The sequence below is a fragment of the Pongo abelii genome, chromosome 7 (genome assembly GCF_028885655.2).
Source record: "Pongo abelii isolate AG06213 chromosome 7, NHGRI_mPonAbe1-v2.0_pri, whole genome shotgun sequence".
NCBI classification, from domain to species: domain Eukaryota; kingdom Metazoa; phylum Chordata; class Mammalia; order Primates; family Hominidae; genus Pongo; species Pongo abelii.
In genome coordinates this window covers 125,310,030-125,325,415 of record NC_071992.2, presented here as the reverse complement: position 1 = coordinate 125,325,415, position 15,386 = coordinate 125,310,030, and the positions used below count along the sequence as shown (strand labels likewise).

The window sequence follows — 15,386 nt, the reverse complement described above, 5'->3', positions numbered from 1 at the left end:
CTCCCTTCCTTTCTACGTCTTATCATGGTTTCTGCTTACTGTACTCTCTAGCTATGTCTTCTGCCTCTCTTCTTAGCTTGAATTGTTTATTTTTTGGTATTTAAACTTCCTGAACAAGAGGACTTTATTGTTTTGGCTAACCACCATCCAGTATGGGAAGCGTCTGTTCGAGAAAACACTTCATCATAACCATTTTATAAATCAGTAGATTAAAGATGGTTAACTTTGGATTAGATGCCAACCCTTGATTCTGTTAGCAGAAGCCAGGGAAGTGGGTTCCTATAGTACATGGGTTGGCTACTTGTATATTTGGAACCTCTTGTAGATATTGAATTGTCACTAGTCTGTTGATTATAAGTTGAAGTCCTAAGCTTTTTAGGCAAGTTAATAAATAGTGATCAAGGAAATTCCTGCTTTTGCCTAAAATGTAGAAAGTTGGAAAGATTGTCACACCCATTGTAATAAAATAATGCTGGATTATTTATGGAATCGTAACTTTTTAAAGACTCATCAGAAAGCTGAGCTTACAGGGCAGCCAACAGCTTAAAATCTAAGGAAAAGTAAGTCAAGGAGAGATGAGATAGGGACACTGGTTCACCTGAACATTGGAGGGAGACAGGAGGACTGCCATGTAAGTGGGTAAGAAGGATTCAACTAACAGATTGCTAAAGACGTGGTGTGACCCGTAACTGTCACCTAGCATTCACAGACATAAGGGAAGTTGCTCACACTTACAGGATCTTCTTTATGGACCTTGACGAGGGCAGGACATTAGAAAAAGCTATCTTGCTGGTTCAGAATTGGATTAGAGGGGAGTGTTCTCTGCTGTGGGAAAAGTATGAAGTCTTGCCTACACTATTTTTTTTTTTTTAAAGTATCAGCAGCCTAAGCTGCTGAGGGAAGAGCATCAAATCTTAGCTTGCCAAGGGTTCAGAAGAAGACCCATTGCAGCTAGAGGAAAAGACAAAAACCTCAAAACACCATCTGTATGCCTTGAGGAGGGGCAGAAAATCATCCAGGTTATTAGAAGTCTCCTACCACTGGAGGAGGGCAGTATCTCTGAAAAAGCTCAAACCCTGAAACTGAGGTCACAGAGTACCGAGCCTGAACCAGACAGTAGAGAATGCTTTTCCTTGACTCCCCAACCCACATCCCCCTCACCATCAGGCTAGGAAGCACATCAAGCAACAAGTAACCGCAGCCTACCACTAGAGAGGAAGTAAGAGCATAGACTGTCTCTGAGGTGAACATGCACAGTGAAGGCCTAAAGCTTGGGATGGAACAATACCATTGAGGAAAGTACTCGAGCAAAACTGAGTAACCTATGAATTATAGTGGAACTCAAAAGGAAAGTTAAAACATATTTTGTGTTGAATGAAGATGAAACATGGCACACGTGGAATACAGCTAAAGCTTAGGGGGATATTTACAGCATTACATGTTATACTAGAAAAGAAAAAAGTGCCCCAATTTAGTAGTTTAAGCTTTCACATTAAGAAACTAGGAAAAGAAGAGCAAACTAAATCTAAAGCAAGCAGAAGGAAGGACACTGTAAGGATAAAAGTGGGAACCAGTTAAATTGAAAGAAGGAAATAATAGAGAAAACTAATAAACTAAAAGCTAGTCCTCTGAAAAGATCAAGATTGGTAAGTCTCCAGCCAGACTGAGGAGAAAGAAAACACAAAGTATCAACATCAGGAATAGCACTTAGGATGTCAATAGAGATCCTAAAGACACTAAAGTGTAAAAAATGAAGTCTTGTGAACAACTGTATTTCCATGTATTTGACAGTTTATATGGAACAAATTTTTTAAACTGCAAAATTACTGAAGTTCACTTAAGAAATAGATGAGACCTGGCCGAATGCGGTGGCTCATGCCTGTAATCCCAGCACTTTAGGAGGCCGAGGCGGGTGGATCACGAGGTCAGGAGTTCTTCAAGACCAGCCTGGCCAAGATGGTGAAACCCTGTCTCTACTAAAAATACAAAAATTAACCAGGCGTGGTGGTGGGCACCTGTAATCCCCGCTACTCGAGAGGCTGAGGCAGAGAATTGCTTGATCCTGGGAGGTGGAGGTTGCAGTGAGCCGAGATTGTGTCACTGCACTCCAGCCTGGGCAACAGAGTGAGACTCCATCTCAAAAAAAAAAAAAAAAAAAAAAAAAAAGAAAAGAAATAGATGAGACCTTATTAGTTATATCTGTTGAAAAAGATTACATTCATTTTTAAAAACTTTCCAACAAAGAAATATCCAGCCGCAGATGGCTTCACTGGTTTATTTTACCAAATAGAGAAACAATACCAATTCTCTACAGACTTCTAGAAAGTTAAAGAGAAAGGAACACTTTCCAACTTATTTTATGAGGCTAGCATTACCCTAATACCAAAGACATTAAAAGATGAGAAAACAGGAAGAAAAAAATGAATATCCTCCATGAATACGGACACAAAAATTCTTAACAAAATATTAGTAAATGAAATCCATCAATAAGTAAAAAGGAAAATTACATTATGACCAAGTAGGGTTTATTCTGGGAACTCAGAGCTGATTTTGTTATTCAAATATCGTCAATCAGTATAATTCACCATATCAACAGACTAAAGAAAAATATTTGATCATCCTAGTAGTTGCAGAGAAAGAATATGAAAAAAAATACCATTCGTTTATGATAAAAATGCTGAGCAAACTAGGAATTGAAAGAAACTGCATCATCAGAAACCCTAGAGTTAACACCATACTTCATGTAAAAGACCGAAGGCTTCTGCTACAACTGGGAACAGGTATGCTCGCACTACTCCTGTTAAGCATAATGCTGGGAGTCCCAGGTAGGCAGTGAGGCAGGAAATAATGGTGAAAGGCATAAACAGTTATCAAGAGATTCTAATACCACCATGAAAAAAATGAAGCCAAACACCTTTTAGGCATTATCTTAAAATAATGCTCATGTTCAGTTTCTTTATCCACTCTTAGTTTGGAATCTTTGAATGGTTTTCCTTTTGTTTTCCTTTTGTGGCATCTGGCCAACCTAAGAAGTAGCAAACATCTGGCAGTGGCATAATCTTTATTTTATTTAGCTGTATGAAATACTCAGTTTTGAAGTAAAAAATAGGGAAGCTAGAATTTATTTATTAAGTAAAATGAGTATCACATAGTCTCTTACTACATACAGGAAGAAGTAAAGAATTCAGCAATTCTTGCCAGGCACCAGTGGCTCACACCTGTAATCCTAGCACTTTGGGAGGCCGAGGCAGGAGGATTGCTTGAGTTGAGTTCAAGACCAGCCTGGGCAACATAGTGAGACCCCTCATCTCTACAAAAAATTAAAAAATTCCCCAGGCATGGCAGCGTGTGCCTGTAGTCCCAGCTACCCAGGAGGCTGGGGTTGGAGGATTGCTTGAGCCCAGGAGATCAAGGCTGCTGTGAGCCATGAATGTGCCACTGGACACCAGCCTGGGTGACAGAGTGAGACCCTATCTCAAAACAAAACAACAAAAAAAAAATTAAACAATTCTTTATATATCTCATTTTTTTAATGGGATTCTTATGTCTCTCTGTAAATTATATGTAGTTACTGCCATCAAAAAATTGACTAGTTTGTTTACTTTGGATTTTAAACTTTAAGGTACTTGGTTTTGAGTATATGTTAAAAATCCAAATCTTATTTGAAATATGACTTTGTCCCTTTTCAGGGGCAGATCCATTTACTGAGGAATATGTGCATTATAGGAATATGTAAAGTTGAAAGCAATAAGCATACATTTGTAACCACTGATAAAAATAGAATTTATATGACAAAATGACAAGTAGAACAATGAATTCTGTATTTCTCATTTTTGAAATGGTACAAGAGTATAGAAATTTGTCTCAAATATGCTGGGATTAAGACAGAATAAGTGTATGTTATTTTTATAGCTATTTACACATTTCTGAGACATAAAATTGTATTAAGAGCTGTAGCTGTGAGCTACAGGAAGATTACTTGAAAGCTGCTATACTTTGTTGTCAGTGTTACTCATCTCCTTCTTAAAATTTGAAATGCCATTAATATACAAAACAAAATGTTTTAAGAATGCTGGAAGGGTAATAATTAACATTAATACTTATTAAGGGCTTTCCTAGACAGGTAATAATCAATATGAACACTTACTAAGTTCTTTCTAAGCTTTGAAATATATTGTTTACTCATCATAACAATTGTGAAGTGAGTAGTAGTATTACCGTATTTATAAGGGGAATAAAATGGTTTAAATATCCTATCCAAAGTCATAGCTATCACCCTCAAAGAGCATATAAGTGAAATGAAGAGACAGACTCTATAGGAAAGATACAAATAATTAGTTGCAATACATGATTTCTTTTTATTAGCATTAGGGAAAACTTCTTGGAGGAGAAGATGCCATTTGCATATGGCATAGAGTGTATAATGGACAGGATATGCAACGGGTTAAAAAGAAAGCATGAATAAAGGAATGGGGAAATAGGGGAGACAGTTTTGCAAATTGTGATCCAGTTTTGCTAAATGTTATATTTTAAGGAAAGTAATAGTGAATATTGAAAAGTATGCTGGGGTCAGGTTTTGAAAAGCTTTCAAAATGCCGTTTAAGGCAATTTGGACTTTTTTTTTTTTTTTCAAACAGTGGAAAGCTATAGGGGGAAATTACTGAGAAACTAAGATTTCTGGAAGTGAGAACTAAAAGGCACTGAGAACTATGTACTAAGTCTAGAAGCTCTTGACCCTAGTCACCCTCTCGTTAGGTTAAGAACCTAATTATGAGATTTTTGCCTTACAGAATCTTCAGCCAATTATTCTAACTATAAAATGGATAATTCCCAAATCTAAAGATAGTTTAGGCTTGGTGAAGATATTACAAAAATAATCACTTTTTACATAACATTCATTTAAAAAAAATTTCTTTACAATTTGGAGAAAAAAGGGCAGACTTCTAGTTCCCAAGAAGAATTAGCATTGTGAGATGGGTGGTATGTTAGGTTGCTGTTATTACTGCAACGAATTGCTGCAAGTGTAGTGGTTGAAAACAACATAGACTTATTCTCTTACAATTTGGGAGGTCAGAAGTCCTAAAATGATTTGTAGTGACTACTTTCATTCTGGAGGCTCTAGGGGAGAATCCATTTCCTTGCCATTTCTAACTTCTAGAGGCTGCCTCCATTACTTGGCTTGTGGCCGGCCCCATCCTCTGTCTTCAAAGCCAGCAGTATATCATCTTCTAAACTCTGTCTATCCCCTTGATGTTGTTGTTATCTCACCTTCTGTGTTTGTGGCCCTCCTCCCTCCCTAAGAATACTTCTTAATATATTGAGTCCACCCACATATTCCAGGATAATCTCTCCATCCCAGGACCTTAAACTTAATCACATCTACAAAGTCCCTTTTGCCATATAAGGTAACTTATTCACAGGTTCCAAGGGATTTAGATGTGGACATCTTTGGGGGACATTATTCAGCCTGCCACAGGTGGTATGTAAAAATATTAATAATCTAATATGATAAGTAATTTGATAGGAATAGCATACATGATGCTGGAGTTCTCAGAATTCAAGCAGCTCGTATAACCATGAGAGTGGGGGAATTCCGGGAGCAACTGATGGTTGAATTGAGTCTTAGAGGGTAAGTGGGAATCTATCAGGTAAAAAAAATACAAGGAGTCCAAACAGAATGCCATGTCAAAGGTATGGCAAAGACAAGCTGTATGAAATTGCTAGTTTCATAATTAACAACACTTGACACAGTCGTCATAATGGAAATATGTGTAAGGTAAGTGGCTGCTGAAGTGAAGAAACATCTAAGTCAGAGTGAGGAGCTCATAATAAGGCACCTGCCTTCATTCTCATCCTCTTATTTTCATGATTGATCTCCCTTGGTGGTCACCTTTCACTTGGTGGTTCAAGGTCCTCTGTTCTCACTGCTGTCTCTTCAAGTATGGATGGACCAGAGATCATTCAATTATATTAATCCTCATAATATTCAATACATTCTTTAGGCACTTGGCTCATGAAAGTAGATGTGTTTCTGTGAAAATATTATTTCAACTTGTATTTTATTTTAGCTGTTGTTTATTTTTCTTCTGTGAAAGCCCTTGGTTAAAAAAAATAGAATATCAGAGTTGGAGTACAGGGAAGAGAGCTGAAGCAGTGTTAGGTCCATCAAACCTTATAATAATAAAAGGCCAGTTAGGTAGTGGTGACTTTGAAAATAAACCTCATCTAGCCACTGATCATCAGGAGTAAGGAGAGAAAAGAAATAGTCTGTGGTCTCTGTGTGCTGGCCTTCTCCCCTTATTTTGTAGAGAGCAAGCACTGGCTCTACGAAAAAGCCCTATTTCCCTGGTGTTGCTGGGGGAGCAGAAGATGGGTTGCTCTGACACTGTATTCTCCTGTGACCAATAGCCTGTGTTGTCACAGCTTTACCAATAATAGGTCTCCTTGCTGGAGAGCCACTTCACAGCTTTCCCTATTGAATTCAGGTCAGGTCTCCACTTCTTACTTTAACCCAACCTTTTACTGTTCTCCAGTCTGCTTGCAAACTCCTAGAATCAATTACATATTTATTAAATACTGTGCTCATTTTATATTTTCTACATTTGATGTGACTTTTGTTGGTATTCTGTTTCGTATTTTCAACTCTCATAATAACATTTCTCATAAAGAAGACTATCCTTACAACATATCTTCATTTAGAAAAAGTATTTCTGTAGATGAAATTCAGTGAGTTTCAATTTGATGATTTTGTATTAAAATAAATTTCTTTAGGCATCAATATTGCAATAACAGTTACTGATGTGTTACAATAACAAATGTTGACATTATTGACATATTGACATTGATACCTTAATTAAGCAATACGTTTAAGTAAATAGTTTTAAACATCTGAGTGTGAATTCCAGCATTGTGATATTTCTCTTTAGCCTAGGACAAGTTACTCAAGCTCTCCAAGCCTGTTCTTTCATCCCTTAAATGAAGATAATAATAGCCTTGTGTGTTGTTGAGAAGATTAGTATTTATCACATGCCTGGCATGTAGAGTGTGCTCATAAATTCTGGTAGTGTCGTTGTTGTTGGTAATTATTACAAGTTAGCATTAGTAAACTTCATGTGTGTATTCTATGGTTTAAAAATAGTCTGCTTATAAAATTGGTGCTTTATATCAGCAGTCCCCAACCTTTTTGGCATCAGGGACCAGTTTTGTGGAAGACAGTTTTTCCATGGGCCTGTGGGGGCTTGGTGGATGGTTTCAGGTAGAAACTTTTCCACCTCGGATCATCAGGTATTAGTTAGATTCTCATAAGGAGCAGACAGCCTAGATCCCTTGCATGTGCATTTCACAATAGTGTTCATGCTCCTTTGAGAATCTAATTCCGCTGCTGATCTGACAGGAGGTGGGGCTCAGGCAGTAATGCTCCCTTGCCTGCTGCTCATCTCTTGCTGTGCGGCCCAGTTCCTAAAAGTCCACTGACTGGTACCAGTCTGTGGCTCAGTGACTGGGGACCCCTGCTTTATATCATGTTTTAAACTATTTACTAACAATTAAGAGGTGGTATATCACGTGGTGATTAAGAACATAGACTCTGGGTCCAAATTTCAGCTCCATGACTTATGGCCAGGCTGACCATCGACAAGTTACCTAAATGCCTTGTGCATCACTTTCCTCAGCTTTGAAATGAACATAACAGTAGCACATTTATCTCAGGGATATTATGAGGAGTCAATCAGATTAAGTATATAAAAAGTATAAAACAGTTGCTGACACTTAATGCTGGCTGTCAGCTTCTGCCATTGTTGTTGCTATTATTAATTTGTTGTTGAGTAAATTTTTTCTTAAATCGCTTTTTAGGTGAATCTTGGAAGCAACCAGTACCTTTTCTCTGTCATAGTGGATCCTAAAGAAATGCCCTGCTTCTGTTTGCGCCATGATGTTGATGCCCTACTCTGGCAACCACACTCCAGCAAACAAGATGATATGTGGGAGCACATTGCAACTTTCAATGCTTTAGGTATAAAGCAAACTCTTTGACATTTTCCATGAAATCAGAAATACAGTCATCATTCATTTAAAGTTCATTTCTTTTTTTTCTTTTTAATTTGAGCTGTCCTGATTACATTTAAATTGATTTGTGCTATGATTTGTTTGCTTGTATTAGTTGATGAGTGTTAGCACTGTTGGAACATTTAGACTAATCTGTTTTTATGCTTGTACAGAAGATCAACACAGAATAGAAATGAAAGTGGTTATCTAACCACTTGAATTATTCTAATAAGTCATTTGCTTTTTCTAATTCTGTAAGCCATATAATACTGGAATCTGAACAAGGAGCTTGATAATAACCCTACATGGAAGTTGCGTTCAAGTTTCTTCAGAGTAATCTTCAAAAACATCATAGAATTCCCCTAAGGTGTAATGCACATTAGGAGACATCTTTTTGTTAAAATTAAGTACAAAATGAAAACACTTATGGAAAGCGGTGATAAGCAGAAATTAAATTTATTTGGTAGGATAAAAGGAAAAAAAATCAGTTTTAAAATTAGGGCTTGAAAATGTTTAAACTACTTAATTGTAGACATATGCAATCATTGATTTTCTGTCAAAATGCATTAGTATTGTGTGACAGAAATTTTTTATGTGAATTAGCCACAGTTGTTGCTTTATTGAAAGGTTATTTTAAACAGGCAGCAAGAAGTGAAGTTATATATTTTGATGGCTATATGTGCACAACCCTAATTGTAGAAGAAATTTATTAATTATCCCTTATAGTTAATAATGTAGGCTGCTAAACTGGTTCAGACTCCAAATGGATTTTTATGACCTGAAGTTCAAAGTTTGGTTAACTAATTTAACCATATAATTTTTAGCCTCCCTACTATGATGCTATTTTTTAACTATCTATGCTTTAGTCAGAAGAAAGCTCTATCATATCATTTTTAGATGCTCAGATCTTCTATTTGTATTCGCAAATCCCCTATTATAGAGGAATTCTATGCTTAATTAAGTTAAATCAACATACATTAGATATGTACTCTTGAAATATTATATACATTATTCTGTCAAGGTTAGCCTGGATAGCTACTTTAAACTATTTAAATAGGTATCTAAATCTTCACTTTTCCTGCTTCAAACCTGCTTAATATTTTTAAAAACAGTATTGATCTGCATGTGCTCAGTAGTTCCTTTGCTTATTCATTGTTTGATGAGATCTCAATTTTAATGAATGTTATATTTTTATTTTACATGATCTTAAATACCTAACATTTGCTGACCATGTCACAATCTAAAAATCATAATTTATATTTTGGAATATAAATGTTGTTTTAATCCAAAAAGATACTTTTTAAACATGTACATGAATTAAGATAAGGATTTTTTCAGTTTAGAGACTTGAAATTATTTTTGAGGTTATAGTGATCAACATTCTACTTCTGGGGGCTGAAAGTACAAAAAAATCCGGTTACAGTGTTGGTATTGATGTATAAAAATATCACTAACATTTTAGGGATAATAAGAGAATGCATCACGAATACTAGTACATTCAGGGATACATTATGAACAGAAACCTAAAATAACTTTATGATGGTATCCTATACACATTTTCCAATTTATTTAAGAGGAAAAAAATGATTCTGTGATGCCCTATCCGTACTTCACGAAGCTAAATATTAAATTGGCACTTAAAGATATTTTGTCATGTATTGAGTGTTTTATATTTTAGAATTAAGGTGTTCAAATTATTCATGGAAATTAAATGAAACTATATTATGCTTTTTTTGAAGAGAGAAAGCCGTATCTGTTTTGTTCCTTAGGAATTAAAGTTGTATTTTTGTACCAGTTGGGAGAGACTGATTGTGGCTAATCATTAATGATTCAGAATTATATACCTTCTGGTATATATTTTACTTGGGCATTTTAATTTGTAATAAACATTGCAAAATATTAAATGTTAAATCATCATTTTTCCCTTTCTGTTTAATACAGTTTTTCTTTTGTTTGTCTCATATTCTTGGCAGGCTACGTCCAAGCATCAAAGAGAGACAAAAAATTTTTTGCCTGTGCTCCAAATTACTCCTATGCAGCCCTTTGTGAGTGCCTTCGTCGAGTATTCATCTATCGTCAGCCTGCTCCCATGTCCACTGTACTTTACAACAGAAAGGAAGGCAGGCAAGTAGGACAGGTTGCTAAGCAGCAAGTAGCAAGCCTAGAAACCAATGATCCTATTTTAGGATTTCAGGCAACAAATGAGAGATTATTTGTTCTTACTACCAAAAACCTCTTTTTAATAAAAGTAAATACAGAGAATTAATTATTCTTACATATTGGCCTCTTTGTACTGGAAAAGTATTCAGTGGTACCTGGAGGTCTGGACGGTTATACTGTAACCTCTTAAGTTTTAATGTGCTAAATATATCTTGTATGATTTTTTATTTTTTAAATAACATTGGAAATATATTCAAGAGATTATGATTCTGTAAAGCTATGGAATGAAGCTGCAGATTTAGAGAACATTGGCTTCTGTAAAAAAAAAAAAAAGAGTAAAGATAATACTAGCAAGTATACTTATTTTTTAAAGCAGGCTAGAATCTCATGTTTTATATGAAAGATGTACAATTCAGTGTTTAAAAATAAAAATATTTATTGTGTACTCTGTTCGTTGATTAGTTGCTACAGTCTGTACCTATAAAATCTACAGGATAGTAGTTAAATGTTGAGTATTGTACGTATGTATTTAAGTGGATTGAATAACTGAGTCTACATGGAGGGGGAAATGCTAGAGAATAGCAGGTCTAATATTTTTTAAATTTAGTGAGAGACCTTTATTATTATTTTCAAATTAAGTATAGCTTTATGTAACTTTTAGCCAGTTGCTCTGCCACAGACATAGACAAAGAGAGATAAGATTTCACATTATCCATCACTGCATAACAAACCACACCAAAACTCAGTGGTTTAAAACAAGGACTTTTATTATTTTTCATGATTCAGTGAGTTGGCTGTCTCTGCTATACAGGGCCTCTCAGCCTCCAGTAGACTAGACGAGTCTTCTTTACATAGTAGAGAAAACATCTTAAGAGAGCAAGCTCCAATATGCAAGAGCTTATCAATCCTGTACATCTATCATATTTACTAATGTTCCATTGGACAAAGCAAATCACATGGCCAAGTCTAGAGTCAGTATGAGGGGACTACACAAGCTGACAGCGGATGGTATGACTCATTGGGGGCCATTGATGGAACAATCTTACCACATAAGGACAAATTATAATTTTATCCTTGTAGCTCTCTTTATTTTTCTAACAACTTAAACAAAATAATCCTGTTTATATGTTATACATTTTTGCCACAAATTTTGTTTTTTCAAACTTATCTTTCCAGGTTTGTTTTAGTATATATGTACCTGGAAATTTTTATCACTTTTTATACCGTTTCAAGATATGTATCTTATATAAACCTCAAGTTGGATTTTATATTTTAATAAGGAAGTTAAGACCTTCATTTAAGAGGCAGAAGATTAAGATAAGAAATATAAGATAGAAAAGCTTTGTTCCTAACATATCTTTTGTCTGTCTGGGCAAGTATTTGACTCAACTAAATTTTAATGAATGAGTGTTTGAGAGACAGAGAGGAGGAAAAAAGATGAGGATTACATACATGTTCTAAACTTGTCAGAATGCAGTTTCCTAGAGAGTATTGAGGTGCTAGGTAGAAAGTTAGGAAAGGTCCTGAGGACTGGTATTGATAATTGGAGTCCTAATAGTACTCTATTTGTATTAGGAAAGAGAGACTAGATACCAAACATCATGAGATCATAGAGATGGAAAACTGTATAGTAACCAAAAACCAAAACAGTGATATTTCCAGAACTTTTTAGTATTGTTGTAAAACTTCATGAAACAAAAGACCATTTAAATAGTGAATTATGAAAAATCTTTATTATGGGAAAGATCTAAATTTTCTCTAAAATTTTCCCCAAAGATAATATCCTCTTAGGGAACATAAGAAAAATGTATAATAAAAATGTGGTGCTTAATTAACCATGACTATGTATATATTGCCAATTTTAGTAATCAATATTCTTTGTGCATGTGATTTTTTTGCATGATTAATGTTGAATTGAAAGCTCTCAGGATAATTAATCCTAAATATTGTCGCATGTTGACCTATGTTAAAAGATGAATAGGTCTAGAGCCGTGATTTCAAGCTATTTTCCTGAAATGCTTCAGGGATTCCATAAACATTTAACTCAGCTTAAACAATGTTCTAAGGTACATACACTTAGAACATTGAGGTATATACTACAAGTGCTAAGAATATAGTACCTTGTATTTTTGTTGATTTTTATCATGTTTTAAATAGGAATTTATAAAATATTTATGATAGTAATAAAGTAGTATTTTATGTGTTTTGTATATTAAGAGTCATTTAACAATATTCACTCTTTTAACACATTTAAACATCAGCTATGTACCTTAGCATGATTTTTTCAGTATTAAGGATAATGTATTACTAAGGATAAAGAGACAATCTACAGTCTAATGATTTTCAGGTAAAATTTCTTTTTAGGGAAAAAAAGAGGAGAGGGTGGCATAGAGTGGTTGCTTTCCTGCTAAGGAAGTCTGACCAGGGCTAGAACCTTGGAGACTACCCACAAGAGTCAGGTAGAGGAGTTGCCAATGGGAAGAGTTAAAAAAAGAATCAGAGTGTCAAGAAATTAGGAATGGTTAACAATGTTAAAAAAAAAAATACTCTTAAATAAAGTATACTCATCACATTTCTACATAAAAGGGAAATGACTGCACAGAACAAGTTAAACCATCATTACACAGGAATTTCTAATATTTTGTGTTATTAACTATAGAAAAGAACAAGTAGTAAGTTTATGTGTGGCAAGTCATATAAGAAGGCAAAACTTACACTTATCACTGATTATTACTGGAAGAATATTCTAATTACTTCTTAGTAGTAAGTGTGTCTTACTGAACAAGTAATAATAGTTGAGTGATTAAAAAAAAAGGGCTAATGATGGAAGTATAGAAGTAATAAAGCAAAGAGAAGTAAGGCCTTCTAGAATTGGTAAGAAAGAATAAATGCACAAAAAGAGCCAAGGTAAAAGGTACCCAACTAGATATCAAGATATATCATGAAGCAGTAAAAAGACGTAGCAACATTGCATTAGTAAACAAAATAGACACACATTTAATCATCCTATACTTACAAGAAGAAAATATCTATATTCTCAAGGTTGAGAAGGCTCCTTGAGACCCAGAAGACAAAAATATAAGCGAAAGGATTGATGAATTTGATCATTACAAAATGTAAAATTTTGGTATAAGATAAAGCAACAGACTGAGGAAAGATATGTGACTCATGCATAATGTATGAATGTTAAAATCTAGAATATAAGAACTATCATTTAATAAAAAAGCAAACAAGTTATACAAAAGGAAAGCAGACAAAAGATATGAACAGTTAATTCACAGAAAAGAAAATAAAGATGGTCAGTAATGCTACAGTAATCAAGACAATGTGGTATTGGCACCAATTTCGACAAATAGATCCATAGATCAGAATAAAGAGTCCAGATAGAGACTCAGACACATATGGTCAGTTGATTTTAGTCAGAGATATTTCAATGAAGAGATGATTCAAAATGCAGAGATAATTTGATGGAGAAAAGATGTATTTTTAACAAGTGGCGCAAAAACAATTGGGTATTCATTTTTGCCTTTGTAGTAGCCTAAATAGTGGCCACCCGAAGATATCAGGTTCCAATCCCTGGAACATGAAAATATAACCTTATTAAGATAAAGAGTCTTTGCAGAAGTGATTACAATGAGGATCTTTACATGGAAAAATTATCCTGGATTATCTTGGGTGGACCCTAAATCTAATTGCAGTGTCCCTTACAAGAGAGAGGCAGAGTGCAATTACAAACACAAAGAGGAGAATCTTATGTGAAGATGGAGTTTAAAAGGCCACAAGCCGAGGAATGCTAGAGCATGCTGGCAGCCACCAGAAGCTGGAAGAAGCAAGGAATAGATTCTCCCTCAGAGCCTCTGGAGGGGGAATGGCCCTGCTGACACCTTGATTTTGGTCTTCTGGCCTCAGAACTGTGACAGGAATGCATTACCACCAAATTTGTGGTAATTTCATTACAGCAGCCATAGGAAACTAACACAGCCTTTTGTCAGAATTTACTTAAAATAGATCATGGACCTAAATGTAAAACCTGAAACTGTGCAACTTCTAGCAGATAACATAAAGGAAAAATTTTGTAAGGCTGGGTTAGGCAAAGATTTCTTGCCTATGACACCAAAAGAGAAAACTGATAAATCATACTTCATCAAAATTAAGAAATTATGTTCTTAGGCAGTGTTGTGACAATGAAAAGCCACAGATTTGGAGAAAACATTTACAAATCACTATTTGATAAAGGACTAGTATCCAGAATGTATAAAGAACCCTCAGAACTCAATAATAAAATAATCAAATACATAAAATTTTTATGGGGCCAAAATATTGAACAGATACATCATACAAGATGAATGGCAAGTAAGCATGTGAAAAGGCACTCAACGTTATTAGTCACTGGGAATGAGCAGATAGAAAGCACAATGCAGTATCACTACATAGCTATTGAAATCCTTTAATTGAAGACTGACCATTCCAGATGTTGGCAAAGGTATGGAACAAATGGAGCTCTCAAACACTGCTGTTTGGAATGTAAAATGGTAGAATTGCTTTTGAAAAGAGTTTAGTGGTTTTCTAAAATGTTAAACATGCATCTTCCATGTGACCCAGCCATTCCACTTACCCATTCTTTTACCTAAGAGAAATGAAAGTATATGTCTATTCAAAGATTTGAACAGAGAAACAGCATTCATAATAGTCAAACCTCAGAACAAGTCAAATATCCATCTACAGATGAAGGGCTAAATACATTGTGCTATGTCCATGCAATGGATTATTACTCAGCAATAAAAAGTATCAATATACCCAGCATAGATGAATTGCAAAGTAATTATGCTGAGTGAAAGAAGCCAAAGTACATACTGTATGCTTCAACTCGAAATTCTAGAAAGTGCAAACACATAGAAAACAGATTAGTGATTACCTGAGTGGGAGGGATTTGAAAGATTATAAATGGGCAGAGAAACATTTTAGGTAAAGAGATATCTTCATTATCTTAATTGTAGTTCGTGAGTGTATACACAAGTTAAATTTTATTAAAAAGTATACTTTAAGCATTCTATTTTGCACATCAACTCCTCAATAATGCTTTTTAAATTTTTTTAAAGATAGTATTGAATCATCAAAATTTTCTTATTGATTTAATTTCTGCTTTTTAATTTTTTTTTCTTGTATTGCAATGGCATTTTAAT

At 34.8% G+C, this 15,386-nt stretch overlaps 1 protein-coding gene across 2 annotated transcripts in view; it reads left to right on the top strand.

The window, feature by feature from the left end:
- Positions 1 to 10,648, top strand: part of NUDCD1 (NudC domain containing 1) — a 92,971-nt gene extending 82,323 nt beyond the window's left edge. For both annotated transcript variants that reach the window (XM_002819353.4, XM_054518769.2), the window contains 2 exons: positions 7,852 to 8,011; positions 10,017 to 10,648. In XM_002819353.4, coding sequence (XP_002819399.2) covers positions 7,852 to 8,011; positions 10,017 to 10,309 — 453 coding nt within the window. In that variant the 3' untranslated portion in view covers positions 10,310 to 10,648. The remainder of the gene's footprint in view (positions 1 to 7,851; positions 8,012 to 10,016) is intronic.
- Positions 10,649 to 15,386: the final 4,738 nt, after the last annotated feature.